Source organism: Rhodnius prolixus, unplaced genomic scaffold (genome assembly GCF_049639745.1).
Source record: "Rhodnius prolixus isolate KJV_2025 unplaced genomic scaffold, Rpr scaffold_4, whole genome shotgun sequence".
NCBI lineage: Eukaryota > Metazoa > Arthropoda > Insecta > Hemiptera > Reduviidae > Rhodnius > Rhodnius prolixus.
In genome coordinates, this window is record NW_027411614.1 from 31433106 (window position 1) to 31452640 (window position 19535).

The 19535-nt window shown below is 30.3% G+C and overlaps 1 protein-coding gene across 3 annotated transcripts in view; it reads left to right on the top strand.

Annotated features, from left to right (window-relative positions):
* The window catches only part of LOC141455845 (RNA-binding protein fusilli-like), a 142226-nt gene that overhangs the window by 106950 nt on the left and 15741 nt on the right, over window positions 1-19535 (top strand). For all 3 annotated transcript variants that reach the window (XM_074131283.1, XM_074131282.1, XM_074131284.1), the window contains exons 4-6: window positions 3697-3919; window positions 17487-17576; window positions 19186-19240. In XM_074131283.1, the coding sequence (XP_073987384.1) occupies window positions 3697-3919; window positions 17487-17576; window positions 19186-19240 (368 nt within the window). The remainder of the gene's footprint in view (window positions 1-3696; window positions 3920-17486; window positions 17577-19185; window positions 19241-19535) is intronic.

Below are 19535 nucleotides of genomic sequence, written 5' to 3' on the forward strand. Positions count from 1 at the left end.
TGCAGTACTTCCTCTTAGTAGGCGTAAGAGCATGATGGCACCTCACAGCCACGAAGAGGAGCTTTAATCACTTCTTCGTGCTAAATTTTATCAAAATCGGACTAAGCTTTGTAGAAATATTGGTAATAATAGTTTTAGAAAGGGCCTTATTTGGGTGGGGCAAACTCCCCTCCTTATGAGGCACGGCGTCGAGACTTTTAAAGTGCAAATCTGTACAAAATTTCGATTCGAATGACACTTCATTCATGAAAATCGGTTCACGTGTCGATAATTTGAAACGATTGCTATACTTCCCCTTAACAAGTGTAAGAGCAGATCGTCGCTTTATTGTTACGTAGGGGAGCCCTAACTCTATCATCCTACAAAATTCTATCAAAATCGGGCCAAGATTTACAGAGTTATTAGTAATAATAATTTTGGAGGGGGCCTTACATAAAGGGGGCTAACTCCTCTCCTATTCGATGTACAGCGCTGAGACCCCCAAAAGGCACATTTACATAAAATTCCAAATCGAATGACACCTCATTCATGAAAATCGGTTCACGCGTTTAGGCGCTACGTTGTTTACAAAAAAGGTAACAAGAAGAAGAAGAAGAAGAAGAAGAACAACAACAACAACAACAACAACAACAACAACAACAACAACAACAACAACAACAAGAACAAGAACATTTTTTGAAAAAGCCGTTTTTGCTCATTTTCGGCAACTTTTATCTCGAAACCTATTAGATCTGGGTGGTTGCAAAAAAATTACAGTTATAAAGGAGGATTTGGAGTAAGATTTAAAGAAAATTTGGGAATTTTATCTTTTATAGAAAAATAGAAAAAAATTGTCAAAGTTGGGTGTTTTTCAACGTTACGCTTTTTCGTGCAGTTTTTGATGGTCAACCCTTATACAACTGTCCTACCGGACAGTTTTAATGTCTGAAAATAAAGTTATAATAGCAAGTTCGATCTTGATGACCTGTTTCCTTAACCCTCAAACCACAAGATGAATTTTCCTGACATGAACACTAAGGTAGGGTCGGATCCGACCCGATACTGTATTTTCTTACTTACAGTGAAAAACTCAAATATAACTCAAAATAACACATTTATTTTTTTATAAAATGTATAAATTTTTTAATAAATTGTATAATTTTGTGGCACAATTAACTTAGAATAGACTAATACATGAAGAAATGAACTCGGAAAAGGTACCTTGTCTCAATAAAAACAAAACAGTTTACAAAAAGCTTGAATGAAAATAAAGTAAAATAGTTATGGAAAAAAAATCATTTTATTGTACGCCATTATCAGTGGGAACAAGTAGGACATATTTTCCAATCGTAAGGAGTCATTCCTTTGGAAAACGCTTGTTTTTCAATCATTTTGTTTTTAGAGGATGCGTCAAGGCAAACGCAAGGTTCTTGAGAAACGTCGAACGTGTATCTCCAGAGTAACTTTCTTCATTTTTGTTCCACTTGTACAGGACAAAACGTATAACGTTAATACCAAGGTCGGGTCGGATCCGACCTAGAATCTGACTTACTGAAACAAATACTAACTTAGAGAGCGGAGTGACACTTACCGAATCGGCGGAAACAGTGGGCTCTTCCTAAGGACTCACAGAAAGGGTATACCGAGTATAGTCACTAAGAGTTAATGGTGGAGGGAAAAATGGAAATATGTTTTCGCCTCGAGTCGGATCCGACCCGCATCTTATGGTTTGTGGGTTAAGAATTTGATTTAGTTTTTATAGTCTTCTTTAGGATCATTAAAAGCCATCTGAAGTCATTGGCTCTCGGAGTCTTTTTTAAATGCATAGCCGTCATACAGTAACAGACAACACTCCATTACCGGATAGTGAGCTGTGCGAGGCTCCTATAAAGAGGAAAACAATACTATTGTATGGATCAGTGAGTTATTTAAGAAAATAACAGAATCTGATAGTATTCTCCCATTTCTCCCACAATTCCGGCCATATTGCTTCGAAAAGTTCGAAGCTGCTGGCCCTTAGATTTCCTCTTTTTAGGAGCTTCTTACAGCTCACTGTCCGGTGATGGACAGTGTTGTCTGTAACAAAAAAAAAATAAATCAATATCCAGAGGCCGGCATTGCTCTGAAAAAGCTCCAGGTGCTAATAACTTCAGATGTTGACGTGCCTCAAAAAAAAGTAATTGGAAAAATTAATGAGACAATGTCACTACTAAAATTCAGTATGTGAACACAATAGTATGGAATTATACCTACAATTTTTATTAGAATTGGAAGCAAACTAAATCCTCACATTCCTTAGCACATTTCTAAGCTCTATACTTGGTGTTTTTGAATCCCTTCCTTGATTAATGGCAGGAAATTATAAAGAAGATCACTTTTGGGTCGGCGGGAGAGAAATTTTTAGTATCGGCCTTCTTAATTCCCATTTTAATATAATAGAGAAATCTATTGAAACTAGAAATAGAATTACTATTATCACAACTTGAAGAAGTGCTTTGTGATGTCCACGGCCCTGGGTATGAGACAGGATGAGTAACCGAGAATTTCTAGACTACCTCTTTGTGCTTTAAGCAGTCGAATGCCAGAAAAAGATGTCTAAAAATAAAAGATATGCATTATAGGTATTTAATACATAATTCTAGGTGATTAAAACGTCAAGTATTAAATGACTACAAAAAACTTCTTGAATTTAATTATTGGATTAAAATGTTGACTCAAAAAATTTGTGATCCTTTCTTAAAATTTAATATTTTAGAGGGGAGAAATTTTGTGAATTATTACAATACACTAACCATTTTCTACAAAGAACTTTTCCCTAATATTTTGCTTTTAAAGATGTACAATAGAAAGAGAGGCAAAAAAAAAAAAAAAGAATTTATGCAATTATTTTTATTAATCTTACTAAAAAGTCGGTATCTGAAATATTATTTATAACCAATTTTTTTATCGTATATATTTTATTATTTCTCTCCTGAAATCAGATGGTTTGAAAAAATGAAAACTATCCTCGAGAAAAATATAAATGCATTTAAACTAGACGGAAAAATTCATGAAAATATTGTTCGTTGCCTAAATTTGGCAATTACTGGACACGAACATCTCCAATTAAATTATTCAAAGTCGAATTAATAAACTAAATGAATAATTTCAAGGTGAAAAATAAAATTGCAAGAAATTATTTGTGGTAATTTAGTACTACATATATCTTACCGCTAGATAGCATTAACGTCAAACATAAGATGTTTTTACAATATTGAAGTTACATGAAATAAATATAATCTTTCTTTTTTTTAATTTTATTTTACAGTAAAAACGTTTTAATAATCAGTGTGAAGAAATTATTATATTTTTTCAACTACAGGATGATTGGTAACTTATCTATTACCGATTGATCATTAGGATATAAAATTGATCTGTACTGTTGCGTCACAATTAAAGATAATACTAGTTATTAGAAAGTATAGTAAGAGATAATTTTAAACTGTAATTATTGTTGAAGAAATTGGCTCATTTATATTGTTTGGATGTCTATGTTGCTTACATTAATAATTTTCGTAGTTTTAAGCAACCATTGTATTTAGGTATTAAATATGGAAGGTTTTTGTTCTTAATAATGATTGGTTACATAAACAATACGTATATATAAAAAAAGTATTATTTATTTATATTTTAAAGATTGGAATGCAATTTTTTACTATATAGTTGCAATGTTTTCAGATTGACTGCTATACCCGCTCACTGGGCCTGGACCCTCAGACCGTTACATTAGTTACTGACGGTCAGCCACCTCTGCGGCAATGTCTGCATCCTGAATGTTCTAACAAGGATATACCACTGCCGCCACAGTACCTCAGGTTTTGCGATTTACGCAAAGACGTAGCCAGAGTGTACGGAGCTGGACAGGAGACTAAGTTTACTAGCATTGGTGAAATGTTAACATGTATCCTTTAAAACAAAATAAACTTCAAAAGTCGTCATTCTTATTAATAAAACAAAAGTAGATCAAACAACTTTCAGAATCATTTATATTCATTTTTTTTTTTTCTTTACGTGGGTTTGACCTATTTAAAGTTTTGAAAATCATGTCCGTGCTAAAAATGATAAATGTAAAGGAGTAAAATATTTGACTGCTCTAATACTCATTAATTCTGAATATGATATTATTCATGAGACTTGCTTAGTACTTACTTTATAAAAATTAACTTTTTAATTATTTTATTTTATTATTATTATTTTTTGGCGTTTTTAGTAACTGTATAATAAAAATATTTTACAAAAACGAGTGGAGAAGTTATTCTGTGATAACACTCCAAAACGCACTGAACCACTAGCCACCCTTCAAAAAGGAGATCACAAGGCCTCTGTATTTTAAGACGTCTTGTTCGGTTTTCAAGAAAGATTTTGGAAGAAAGATTTTTAGCTAGTGGACTTACATATATCGCTTGCGCATATATTATATTCGTAGATTGAAGTGGAGTTTCCTATATGGTTTTGCCAACTTGAGAGATAAAATGAACATTAAGTTCTGAAGGTATGATTAAAAACGTAAAAGCAGGTTTTCTATGGATCAAAGTGTTTTGGTTTGTAAAAATTGAATTCTTTAGAGATAGGTGCATTTGGTTGAACACTTTTGCTACATTCCATACTCGAAATCAAGCCGTTCTCCGAAATCAAGTATGTGCGCTGGCCCTACTTACATTTCGTTTTTTTTACTCATTGTACTAGCTGTAAAGTTCTATAATTCTTAAATAAAAAAAAAAGAAGTGATTCAATGGAATAGAAAATATTAATAAATGGTCAAATGTGAACTGCGCAGGAGTGCTCTTGTAAATAAGGATGTCAAAATTGATTAATGCATCAAACAATAATAATAAACTTCCAAAATTTCTTGCTGTAACTATTATATTATTATTTTGCTGGCAAATCTTTGGAAAATATGACTTTGGGTATAGAGAGCGCTTTGCTCTTCCGTTGAATTTCAGCAATTTTAGTGCAAAAATAGCAGCGGTGTTCGAATGAAAATGCAAGTGGAAACGATTAGTAATATGAACATCCTAATCGATTCAAAAGCCACAAATGTTTGCATGCTTGCTTGTCTTGCCGCTCTTGATGGATGCGAACTGGAGTTGGGTGTAATCTTCAACGAATTCTCAGCCACTTAAGATTAAGAGGATTAAGAGGGCTGATCGCTTAGCTAACGAGAGGATATCTGAAACCAGCATCCTTTACAGATTGAATTAGAGCACGAGTCAATGAGAAATTTATATTCTCTCAAATATGCGGGGCGTAAAGAAAACGAAATTATGATTTCCTGCAGTAAATGCTACCAAACCCTCTCTTGAAAAGTAGTGACAGCTTATTTGAGATTGTCCGTTTTCTCACTTACTCTCTTTGTGAAGAGGGCATTATGAATGGAAACCAGTTGCCCCAGCTTGGGCAACAATCGGTGAACTAGAATCTAAATAATTTTAATATTTACACCTACAAAGTAACATTATACGGGACTACCAGAAACGTAATAACTGGAAAAACCGTTAATTCGGCATTTAAAAAAATAAAAATAAAAACACCTACGCAAGTAACAAGCCTTTCGACCATTCAGTTCCATCCGGATTGTTTTCATCATAAGAACGGATCTTCCAGCGTTTAGCACACTTCAAGATGACCCACGACAATTTCCTCTTTTTAAAAACGATACTTGTTGGTATTTTCTAAACTCTGAGACGGCAAAATTGCTTGTGGAGGTAGTCTTGGTCAGTTAAGGCTCTACAGCACGCTATGGCATTATCTTTAGGAAGAACCGTTCGTAGATTTTACTCTTGGTTTTCTAGAGCGTTGCAGATTCACAATGTATGTTTTGTTTTAACTTAAGTGAACCTGAGAAGCTTCGAAAAGCTTCTACTTTGCCACTATTCTATACATGTTAGCTACACGCTAATTTCTAAAAAAAGTTTCCTTTATTTTCGATTCAGGCAGATTCAGCTGCTTTACTGTGAATTTCATCATTACATAAATTACTAGAAATGAGTTAGTATTTCTAGTGATGTTAATTCAAATATTAATAAAACCTAGAATTTTTATTAATAATAAAAAATGTTTAAACTGCTAATTTATATTCAACTGTCAATGAGAATATCGCTTTTAGAGATTCAAACGAAGTTTAATGAAAAATAAATTGAATCAAAATGTACACTTATTTTATTTAGTTCTTTTTTTTTGCAGTGCTGTAATTGATTTTTCTTAATTTTGTATACTTTCAGCCTGTTTACTCGTATTATAATTATTTGTTAATAAATTTATTAATGAGTTTTTGAAATCTAAGAGGACCTCATCTTTATTTTTTTATGTATGTGTATGGATAATGGCGATCTACAAAATTTACAAAAAAATCAGAAGAATTGAGGGATTCTGTCGTAATGGAAGAGAAGATGCCAAGTCAAGTGATCAGAGGCAAAGAATAAATATGTGCATGTTTCAAATAAAAATGCAGATTAAATTTGCAAGAAAGTACCCAAATAGAGTGAACATTCTGGAAAGTAATATTTTTTACGAACAAAAATAAATTTAACATAGCTTGAATTATATAGGAAAAATATGGAAGAAAATATGAAAATAAAATGATACCTATAGAAAAAATTAGTTTTGATCTGAGCTTTAAGAAGAACAATGTTCAATTTGTTCAAAACACAAGGTTTCTGAAACTTTCTTTGAAATATAATCTATGATAGAACATTTGGATAAGACAATGTCCAACATAGCAATAAGAAAATGATTTTTCCAGGAATTGGTTGTACGGTTTAGAATTGTGGAACATATCGAATTATAAGAGGAGGAAAATTATGCTCAATTGCCCGACAATACCTTTTTTTTTTATTATTTTCGTTTATCTTAATTTTAAGTTGCAACATTTTTCATTTGAAAATTCAAATACAAATTATGAATATAAATTTAGTAACTCTAAAATAGCTTCTTTTTTTTCATTAGAACTCTGGTTTATAATAATTTTCCATTTCCCTTGCTAGAATGCTAGAAAATCGTGAATTCAGACAATGATGCGATTTCTTTAATCTAAAAATGGTCCCGATTTCATTATTATATCGCGGCAGTTCTTTCTTGCCTCGTCGACAATTAAAAGTAAAAAATTGTACTATTTTCAACAGGAACAATCTCATTGTAACAATTATATTAAAAATTATTTGATGAAATCTTTGAAAGACTTTAAAAAAATAATTGAAAAAAAGGTTATAATCTAGGCCGATTTGATCCTTTTCCCCTTCAATATCATTATGTGCTATCAGCTTTTATATCGTTCATTAAAACTTTAATTCTGCGATAGTGTGATACAAACATTCAATTGTAATAAAAATCACATTAGACAAGATTTTTTTTTTATGGTCATCACCTCTATCTCCTTTTTGATAGGTATGATTTTAGTGCTATTATTTTCAATCTTATTTGAAGAAATAAAGGTTCATTTAAAAAATTAATTTGAAAGGATAAGTTAAAAATGTCGTGTTTTATTTATCGAGTGGCTGCTTTGCATAAATTTTTTGCTTACAGTTCATTGTATTTCAAAATATGTATTGTAAGGATTTTGAATTTTAATAATTCTAAATAAGTTTGTTATATAGAATCCTAGAAGACTGTTTATAGTGTATCTCTTCTTCTTGAAGAAATAACATACAGTTACAAGACAAATTACCATTCAGATATATTACAACAAAATGGTGAAGAAAAAGAAATACTGCAATGTGAAAAACAATAAAAAATTTTGAAATAATTATTCTGCCTAAGTATAAGAAGAGTTATTGCCACTGATTTCACTGTCTATTGCTATACACTCACTTCGTCCTAAAAAAATAGGAAGCTAATTCGATATTAAGCTTTTTATTTTCTTTCTTTTTTTTCTCCTTAATTAAGGGCCATAATTATGGAGGTCGTCTGATCGCTGTATACGCTGGGAGATACATACCACACATCCATTTCTAGGTTAAAAGTAAAACAATGTTCAATTTTGATGAGGCAATCAACACATTTACTTAATTATCATTATTTTTAATTACTGAGATAATGTTAAAGTTCAATGAATTAAACTCAATACAAATACTTTTAGACATTATAGCAAAAATGTTTCATTACAATAAAAATAATATTAACTTCTACATATACAATAACTTCTAGTTTGGCTTGAATGTCTCTAATGCCTACTATTGGTTGTATGTGATAATTGTTACTATTATGTCTTGTACGTACTTTATCTCCTACAAATTACAAGTGTCTGAATTGTTTAATAGTATGGGTTAATAAAAATGTTTTGTAAGAAAGCTAAAATAAAATTGAAATCAAGATCCCTGCCAACCATTAGTTGCATTAAGTATTTTTATATAGTATTATTTCACAAGTAGATTTTGTAATATTCAATATTTTTTATTTATTATTGTATTCCTTCATATTCTGTCCCAGCCACCTCTCTCTCTTAAATCTATAAAGCTCGGAACCTCTTTGTTATTTCTAACTATATTTTAATACCTACATATTTAAATTTTATAAATGAGATCTGAAGAAAAGTAACAGATATTGACTAATGGTTATCATTTGCTAATAATTTTAATTTATCAGAGGCAACCAAATTGAATTTTTGTTTTAATCATAAAAAATTTGACAATCAATTTTAAAAAATTATTAACTTTAGTTTCGGATTAGTCAGTTTGTAAAATCTGTAGATTGCAACAATAGCAATCGTTTGATGAATCGTTTGATTTCTTGCATACTATGTGTTTCAAATTCAAACTTTAGTATAGTGAATGAAGGAATCCCTTTTTTCAACCCTTAGACTGTTTTCTAAATCACTCGTATGTAATAAACTCCATAGTACAATTAAAGAAATAAAGTAAGATAAGAAACAAAAATAGATAAAATTAAATTAGAATATTCCAAGGTCTTTAGTTTATTCGTATATTTTGAATAAGGCACCTAGCCTACTTTTATAAATTGCTTTTGAAAAATATTCCTTTTTCCACTAAATAAATTTTCCAAATAATTAAAGTGAATATATTTATTATAAAAGAGATGGTAGTAAACAAGAGCTTGAAGATAAGTTTTCTTTAAATTACAGAATCGAAACTAAGTACTTTCATCACGAGCTGTGCTGCAAGAAAGATAAATTTATTTAATCTTAATTTTTATGTAAAACCTAAGGGGTATTTGTTATCAAATGCAATTATTTGATAAGATTCTATTTTTTAAAAGATAAAAACATTCGGTGGAATGTATAATATAAGTTGTAATTGCATATATATTTTTTTTTTAATGGTGGGTTTGATGCCCACCAAATTAGGTGTAGTGGTCGGAGGATGGTATATGCTACCACTTACTTTACTATTAACATTTTTTCTAACAAATAAAAAGCGGGATTCGTACTGTGGATCTCGCACATCGCTTCTACCAATACCCATCCAATTATTTTTTTATGAAATATTTAAGTATTCTTTTGACTAAAATAATGAAGATATTTGCTATGTGCTGGCGAATTTGCCACACTTTACCGAATTTAATTCCACCTGATCTTTGTCTGTTAGGAGGTTCTAGGTTATTCAAAGCATTTATCAACCATAGATCTACTCCATAACAATAATAATAACAGAGAGCTTAGGAGGGAAGTGATTAACTCCAGGAGTATCAGAGCATCTATGCAGTTTGGTGGTTAGCTTTCTCTAAGCTCATAGTCCGATGATAGACTTAATTGTTTGTGACGAAAAAACACTGTTCGGTAACTGGCAGTAAAATGATATGACTCTGGGCGTTCCTACCACATTTTGATGCGCCTAACTTTAAAAAGAAGTGAAATTTAAGGCCTGGAGTAGGAACCAAAATTCATTCCTGAATTCCATCCGATTTAGATTCCCCATTTTAATTAAAAAGATTCCCAATGGTAAAATGTAGTCCAATCTTGTAAATATATCTTTTCCAAAAAAAACATGTTTCCTCACCAATCAGTCATCAAACTCAAGATGAATGATCATATTTTTCTCCGATTTTGAAACTCTACAAAAGAGATAGAGCAGAAACTTCATTATGTAAAGATTTTTTAACTTATATTATCAGTACGAAATAAAATTCATGGTCCTGAATTGTGCCCCGAACAATAACTTCAGATTTCCACTGAGCTCATCCATGGGTGAAATGTGAAGTTGCCTTTAGTAAATCGACTACGGTGGTAGAGAATATGGTAGCAAATTGTAACTTGCTATCTTAAAAGTGGTTAATAAAACTTATACACATTAAAAAACAATGATAAAACCTTATTATAATGTTTTAAAGAAGTCTCTGTCAAAGGCTCTCCTTTCCAAACAAACATGAAAACTATGCTTAAACCAAACGATATGAATATAGTATACGTATTGTTTTTCTAAGCATTAAAATATGTTAATAATTTTGGAGTTCTATTGTAATTAAAAATAATTCTACCATAAAATTTCTATCTTTGGCCGTAGCCTGTCTCTGTTTTTCCTAAGAACAGCTTCCGAGTTTCACTGTCGGACCTTTTTCTTGCACATATATGGCTAAATATTCTTTTGATTATAGCTACTTTTGAAAAATAACCTACTCCACTAGAATAATTTAAATTCATAGGTCTTCTAGAACCTTTTTCTTGAGTCAGGTACACAACATTATCATGTCTTATACCATTAATAATTGCGAAGTCAGCAAATAACTCTTGGTTGTGAATCAATATTTATTTTGATTATTGAAGGGAACACATAAATCACCTTGCAGTGTTCAATGTTTGATTCAACCTCTGACGACAGATCTACTTCAACCTAGCCTTTTATTATTTGCAGAAAACTGCTTTTGATAGCACGGTCAAAAATTAATTTCTACCTCTACATACAGCTCTTCATAACAGGCAAGAGTTGATCGTGGGACCCTACAACTTATATAGTAAAGTGAGGTCTATTTTTCCAGCCGGATTTTTGGCCAGCTATAAATTAGGGGTCTTAGTTAGTGGCTGGACAGTGACTTACATACTTATTTATTATCTCAATAAATTAAATCTAATATCTGCTGTTTGCTTCTTAAGAGAAGATATTTATTAAGCTACTGCTATTATTTAGTAAAACTAAAGTGTGATTATGAAATGCTAAAGTAATTGATATTTATTACTTATCTATCATTGAATAAAGGTTTGAATTTATATACGAATTTAGTTTACTTTACAGATTATCCTACAAATAATTAGTGATTTTATGACCTTAAAAGCAATAAACAAACTGAAGGTCAAGACAATACATTTTAATAATTGTTTTGCTCCCAATATTATATACGTAGCAATTTTCAAAAAGTAAAAAAATATATATAATTTTGCTTTGGTCCGCGTAATGTACAGTATCTACTTATCAATAAGAAATACAGTTTTCTTTGTTGTCTGGTTTTACATTGTTAATTCTCAGAAACAACTATTTTTTCGATTTTAATGGAGTTTTTACATATTACTTACTTATGGGAAATTATTATTACGGGATGTCAAAAGGTCTAATCTTAATACAGCCATTGTTCTAAAAATTGAGAAGGGCCCCTCTTCCAAAAGTATCCTAGTATTCTGTTTGATATCTCTCAATTTCAAATTTCCAATGAGAGTGTACCTCTCCTGAACAAAAATAACCTATTATTGGCGAAAGATAGTGTCAAACGTTTCCTCAACCCTTTCATTTCAAATCAAGGTTTTGTACAAACGATCCTTACTACTTTCTGACGACACAACTATCGAAACACTTAAAACCTAATCAAGGTTAAGATACTTCATATCTCTACTTAATTTCTTTCAACAACCTTTTAGTCTGAGGTATTCTCCTGCCATTGGTGGCAACCATCTAAACTATTGATAACCAACTATTGACAGATCATAAAATGATGTAGAAGATCGCTTCCGCTCTCTTTTACTTCTATCTCAGCATAACCCTGGGTAATGTTAATCGCTTCATTCCTTTGATTAAACCCGTTAAATCTTCTATATGCACCATCTGATTTGAAGCTATAATTTCCAAAGCCCGGAACATAATCTGGTCTGTCCGAAAATATTCTTACCAGCATTCAGTGAAGGCAACCGTCTCAGTAGATGCCTATTCTAGAGCTTTCGACCTTTTGCGGTCAAGCTCCAGGCTCGCAACTACACACAGAGATCCTGAATTTTTAAATTTGACCTTAAACTTTCTGAATCTGTATAAAATATATCTCGTTTTATAAATCTAGTAAACAGAGAGAATTTTCCTGTATTTACATTTTGAGTAGGGGTGTGGCGCTGCTATGATTAGATCTTATATATCCCGTCATGAAGTCCGTTCAACCTCTTCCAGGAAATTCCCAAAGTAATCCTAGGTTCCAATGAGACTGTTAACTCCTTGAATACTAAACATGCTAGCTTCAAAACATTGAATGATGGCATCCCTCTCCTTCAGTAGATGCATTCGTTTTTTCACCATCTCCTCCCAAAGCTCTCAGTCATCATGTTCTACGCCCTGCTCCCCAAAAAATAAAGACAAGCTATTTTTTGTATTTTGTTTTTTATTTTTTCTGCGCAGAATTAGATAATTTATTACGTCAGAGTTTTACTATCTCTAGTTTTATTTTAGAGAAAAAGGTTCCTATTATCATCATTATTATTATATATGAGAGGGAGAGCTATTTTAAGGTTTTAAATATTAATTTGTTAAGAGTAAAAAGTATAATAAAGTATTTAGCTAATAATAATGTGTTTTTTGAAAGTTTAACATTTGAAATCTGTGCATAGTTATCTTAAGAGAATAGATGAGTGTAGGTTATCAGTTTTGGAGATAAACTTATAGGCAGATAAAGCCCTTATCGGTAATGTGGCTTCGAATGTTCTTCATTGATTTTCAAGTATGTGAACAGCCGTTGTGAGTGTATTTTCTAAGATTTTTTTTAGGTAAGTTTTTACCTATAAAATACTTCTTTTAATTGATATAACTTCCTTTAGAAAAACTTTTTCCTCGAGTATAACGAGGTATCAATACTGTTGTTATGTCAGGTTACTTCTTATTTTAATAAAAAGAGGGAAAACATCAATTTTATTAGAATACAAAATCAAGAGGTAAAACGAATCTCGAATCTTAATCTGAATAAACTTTTTTTAAAGAAAATCAGTTATTTATTTACTTCCATTCAAAACTTAAGCACTAAAGTTTAGGTTACGATTTTAATGTACGATTCTAATCATGTACTCATTAGTTTATTGATTCATTTTATTTTAATTTTTTTTCTCTATATCAAATTATATATTTAAACAATGTCGCCGCGCTTAAATGTGGAAATCTCCTCCATTTATTTCTGCAACTTGAATAAAGTAGTACCTTCATTTTGGATCAATGTGTTCTTATGTTTCGTCCAGTTATGTTTTCTTTTTTTATTTTTTATTTTACCACTCTTGCTTTATCGATGCTTCATAACTTCATTTTCTAAAACTTAATTATTAGCTAGATTTACGATTTAAAAATTTCTTTAAACTACTAAGATTAGGAGTAATTCCTTTTTGGACTTAGTGCTTACAATTTTTTTAAAGTATGAATGCTAATTTTTGTTAAGTGCCCTAATTTGGAAATACATATTTTCTTAAATTTTGATACATGGGTTTTCCACGCTGAATCATTTATTTTTGAAAGGCACTTATTTATTGGATAATGGTTTCTATTATTATTCTATTTGAAAATTTACTCTACGAAATTTTAAAAAACTTAAATTTTTTCAGAATGAAAAGCCTTTAAACTCTCTAATACACTGACTAGAAGCATTACTTGAATGTTATCCTTAGTGTTGGTTTTAATAGGAATTTTGTTTTTCATTAAAAATTAATTGGTAATTTAAATGAATTTGAAGAACAGAATTTAAAATGTGAACCATAAAACTGTTTTCTATATTTTATTATGCCTTTTCGTGATTAAAATGTCAAGTGCTCTGTTGTGAAATATAATTTTGTGTTTATATAAGAAATTAATTATTGCAAAAGCTAGATGGGTTTATCAATGCTTTTGATTCTGTAAACTTCAAAGTAATTTATATGAGTGAATCTGGTCCCTAAGTCTTTTTTTTTATTACTTTATTTTATTTCTGTTGTCTTCAAGTTGGGTTTCAGCTAATTTTCCACAAATGTTCATAAGTATGATGTTCAATATTTTGATTTTCATTACAAAAATTGGGAAGTTATTATTTTTACATATTTATTTGGGAGTTTCTATAAGAAATGATAGAATTCATTAAAATATATTACGGAGAAAACATGATATAAATTATTTTTATAGGATAGGTTAGATTTTCGCATCTCTCCAAGTAAATAAAAAAGAGGTAGGCATAGAACTTTGGATGAAGGGTCCTCAACAATATTAAACAAATTAATTTAAATATTGAACTATCCAATGCGTCACCTCAGAGGTTGTCTTGAAGGCATAATTAAGGACAAACATTTGATTGACAATGATTATTAATGATGTAAATACAATAATTATTATCATTAATTGATCTAATTTATGTTCATACTACTCTTATAAAAACATTATAGTTTAATAGCTTAAGTTCTCTAATTCTGTGCGAATTTGATTTCTGTTTAATGTTCTTAAATATTTCTGTTTTACGGGAACCCAGAAAATTCTATCCACCACCAAACTGTACTATTATTTTTTTCCCAACTTTCAGAAATTATTAACATTTTACCTCATATAAATTTAAAGTACACAGTTTTAAATATTTTTTATAATTAGAACATAAAGAGCATTTTAAACATTTTAATTAATGTATATTTTTCTATTGTAATTATTATTATTATAGATTTGAGAATCACTTTTTGAGTTTTAACACTTTTGAATTGTTACTCTTTCAATATATGAGTTAACCCACCTTCATCACACCTACCAAATACTCTCTCCCTTCCGATATACTGGGGGCCAGTCTGTGTTGTGATCAGGCTTCTGCTTGTTTAGAATAGTTTTATAATCGTCATACTCTTTGCTTTTCTGAACAGATGACAAATTTCTGAGATAATCAAAGTGTTTTATCTCCCAAAGATTTTATTCATAAACTACAAAACGAAATTAAATAGGATTATAAAGTAGTTATTTTCCATGCAAGTAGTTTTGGGTTCTCTTTAAATTTTAAACGGATGGTATTATGTTTAAAATATTTTTGAGACGGATCTATGATTTTCTACAGTGCTCAACCACTAGCACATTAGTTGATTTTTAGAGTTTTTAATCCACGTTTATTTATTTATATTGTGGGCAACTAAATTTTGGTGAAATACTGTGTGGTTGTCAATTAAGAATTTCTATATACTCAATTATTGTGAATATGACATTAATTTTATTTTTAAAATACAAAATTTTAATGTTACCTTTTAAACCTTTTAAAATCTCCACTTTGAAATCACTTAATCAAATTAGCCTGTTTATACTGACTTTTCTTGATTTGCCTTTGAACGTTAGAACGCAGAGAAATGCATATAAAACTGAATAGAATACTTTATTATAGACAGGATTATGCTCAGGGATTCTTGGGTTCGAATCCAGCTGCTGCTCTTAGATTTTCTCGTCCTAGGAGCTTCTTAGTTCTTTTGGCCCGATGATGTACATTGTTTTTTTTTTTTTTTTGTAACTAGAGGCCACTGGAGTACAGTAAAAAAAACTCCGGGCGCCAAATGACCCAACCAAATAGATGTTGAAGCGCCTTAATTTCTTTAAAAATAAATAAATGAATAACTTTTTATAATTTACAAAGTTTGAAGCGATACAAGGAGTATAGTACATTTTTTAATTCAAGTTTAACCTTAATGGAATGTCAGCATGTTCTCGTTAGTGCTATTGAGTTTCTACCGCTGCGCTAGAATTTTATCTCAAGTAAATCTTGAGTATATCCCTTTATATCTCTGTAAAAAAAGAAAGAAAATCATTTCTTTTGCGCTAGATTATCGCATATGTGTTTCTAAGGAAAGTACTTCTTTTTCATCTATGAGCGCCTAAAACTGAATCCATTGAGATGCAAATGCTTTGCATTAGGAAGAATCTCTTATTATCTTAATAAAGGCACTGCTATATATTTATAAAGGAGCTTTTTGCAGTTATTTCCGATCTTCCAATAGCGTTGCATAGTTTGTTTATAGAGCTGCATTATCACAAATTTACAATATATAGGGGAATTCTATTTTTTTCCAATAACTTGATCTCTTGGGGAGCTATTCATGTGATAACCTCATTGAGTTTAGAGAACAATCTTGCATCGAGACATTAATTGAGACGAAATTACAAGTACATATAATCTTTTTTTATTGCGCTTCTATTGATAACAGTTTTTTTATAAGAGATTTTTTATTATTATTATTATTTTTTTAATTTAAGGCGCCAATTGAATCTCAGATATTTAAAGTGTACCGTTTTGTACACTTGGAACCGATTGTATTCAAAAATATGCGTTATCATTAGCGTCATCCGTCAAAAGTTTCATTACCGGTAACATCAATTAGCTTCTTATACTTATTGTGTGTGTATTAAATAATTGTAAAATACAACACGAAGCGTTTCCTTCCACGATGTAGAATGAAAAATGAAATAAAACGTACGTATCATAAAAGCGAAAACATTTTTTTATAAATACCATGGTCTAACAGTAAAAAACTTTAGGATAAATCATTATATTTTTTATAGTTCAAATATAATAAAAAGGACAACATTCAGAAGTTATTTAATGAATAAAATTTTTGCCAATAATATTGATTTATTGATGTTACATAAAAGAATAAAATCAAACCGAACGTACATATTTATTTTCAAAAAAAATAAAAAATATATCATTTCTTAATATTATATCGTTTATTTTTGATAACACTATCTCAGAAGTAGTTCAAAGGTTGCCCTATTTCTAAAGTAATTGGTGTAATCAGAACAATTTGTGTAAATCATAAGCTTCTGTTGAAACTCTAATCGTTAGCAAATTTTTACTTTTATTTATTAATTTATGAGGAAATTTACTTTGCAAATATATATAAATTTGCAAAGTATATGTATAAATATAGGACATTCTTATATTCGGTGGATAATTTAAAATTGAATTTTCATGTGCATAACCTCGAAGAGATCCGACTTTCGATCAGTCAGAGTACTTTTACTAATTTTTGTCTATGATTTTATGCCAATTCTTAAATATAATTAACATTTTTTTCTAAACAGCCGATTAACTTTCTTCGTCTATGTAAGATAGACTTCTGTAATGTCGTATCAGCATATTGCCTCACAAGATTGTGGACATGAAAGGAACACAATTTTCTTTGCGTAATATAGATATATTTTTTTTTTTTTATGATGAACTATAAATATTTAAAAATTGAATTTCCTTTTAAATATATTTCATTATTTGTTACGATTTATATGTGAAAATAATATTTATCATTTATAAAGTGTAAACTATTGTATAAAACTATGTATTCATTTTCCTTAATAAGTTATTTACAGTCCTCGATATTCCTAATTCTGAAGATACAAGTTTTTTTGCGAAAGATCTCAAGGATATGGTGAATATAATACAGAGGGTTATTATGGACGGTACGAATGTTTAAATTAAGTAGCATTATTTATATCGTGATCACTGTAAAAGATTTCCAATCCTTCTTTCACAACCTCTATATTTCCTATAAAATGTTTTCTTATATTTTTCTGTGGTTACTAACATATTCCATACATAAGCTAGATAAGTAGCCAATGTGCTCATCCAGCAAAATCCGTTTTTCAATAACGGAATATATAAGTCTGGTTTACCCTTATTCTTTGGGAATTGATGATGTTCTAAATGTTGTCAGCTATAGCAGCTAATAAAGACATCAAGTTCCACTAAATGTTTAACTTTTATTATTTGAACTAGAGTTCCAGTTGGAAGAAGGCTTCAAATTTTCGTTAGGAAGTCTCATTTGCTCTAAGACATCTTCTGTTGACTGCAAGTACTGTTAGCATATTGAGGATTTACATCTTTTTAACATTCGTTTATTTTTATTTTTTCTGCCAGTGTGGGGACGTCTTCTAATAGATATTCCTTTGTATTCTTTCAGATGCTTTGCTTAACTCAATACTTATTTATTTATTTATTTACAAGACGGGCAATCACCCAGTTACAAAGAATATGGCGAATATTTCAGCTCCCAAGGACTCCTCCGGCTTAAGACGTAATTTTATTAGTTTTGCAAAAAGCGAGAGGCTATCAGCGATAATTATTCTAACGTTCAGAATTATGATTCTGAATTATATTTCTAATTTCATCAGAAACTTTTGAATTTAAGAACAGTATCTGACTTTAAGGTATTGCAATGAACTAAGTTCGAACTAGTCAACCTGAGCAGATATTTAGGCGAGAGACTGTGATTGCCCGATTGCCCATTAGTGAGAGACAGTGAACAGTGTACTGTAATTTTCCCATCCAAGCGGAAATTAAAATCCGCGTATTAACTTAGTGCTTTTACATCTTTTATTAGAGAAGTTAGTGGGCAGAATGTATCATATATTTGGAAATACGTGCCATTTTGATAGATCGAAAAATGAGCTAATATAATTCAATGGTTCAAGATGCCGCATCCATAAAACAAGAATCTGTTTACTTAGTCTTCGAATCTTTTCGTTGAGGAAAAAAATTAAAGTTTCATTACAAAAAACTCAAGCTAAATAAGTTTTGTACAGATCTTAACTAACAGCATTTCATTCTAAACCTGCCTAGAAACTAAATATACTTCTCTTTTATTAAAATATTATGGATGTTCTGCTAAAAAAACACAGTGAAACAGATATGGTCTAAGCTAAAATTATAATGTTTTGTTAAAAATTCGTTGTAATTTAAAAATAAAAAGAAAAAGAGCAATTGTATAACGAATTGTATTATAGTGTCCTTTAATTGCTTCAAAATAGTTTTATGAAATATTTAATTTAACGAAAAAATAAATTATTTCAGTTCGGTGATTGCGATGACAATGCATGCTTTGTAAGCGTAATAAGCAAAAAAACGCTAACCTAGCATAAATGAGGCCATTGTGTAGCTCGATGCCACCTCACAGTCTGGTTAGGACACCTTGTTGGCCCACCACCTTAGTTTCCTTCTTTCTCTCAAAACTAATGTAATTCAATTATTTTTGGCCAATAATATTTTAGAAATTGAAAATTTTCATTTCAGGTTACAAATTTACTGTAGTAGAGACCGTACAGATAGTACTGGAACCAGGTATTTGGTAAGTTCTTTGTTTTTTTTTAAAGAATTTTATTTATTATTTGCAAAACAAAATAATAAATAAGATATACTTGAAATAATAGTAGCTTCCAGAGGTTCAATGATTGGTAGAAAGAACGGAGTGGATAGAGGTACCCTCATTCACGCTAATCTTCCTCAAATATCGTTAGCAAGATCTTATAGACTATTGAAACTTCAATGTAAATATAGCAGTATAGAAAAATAAAATATTGACAGTCCTTTATTACGAATGTTTCATCTCTATATTTAGTTTTATATCAATTGACGCCTTTTAA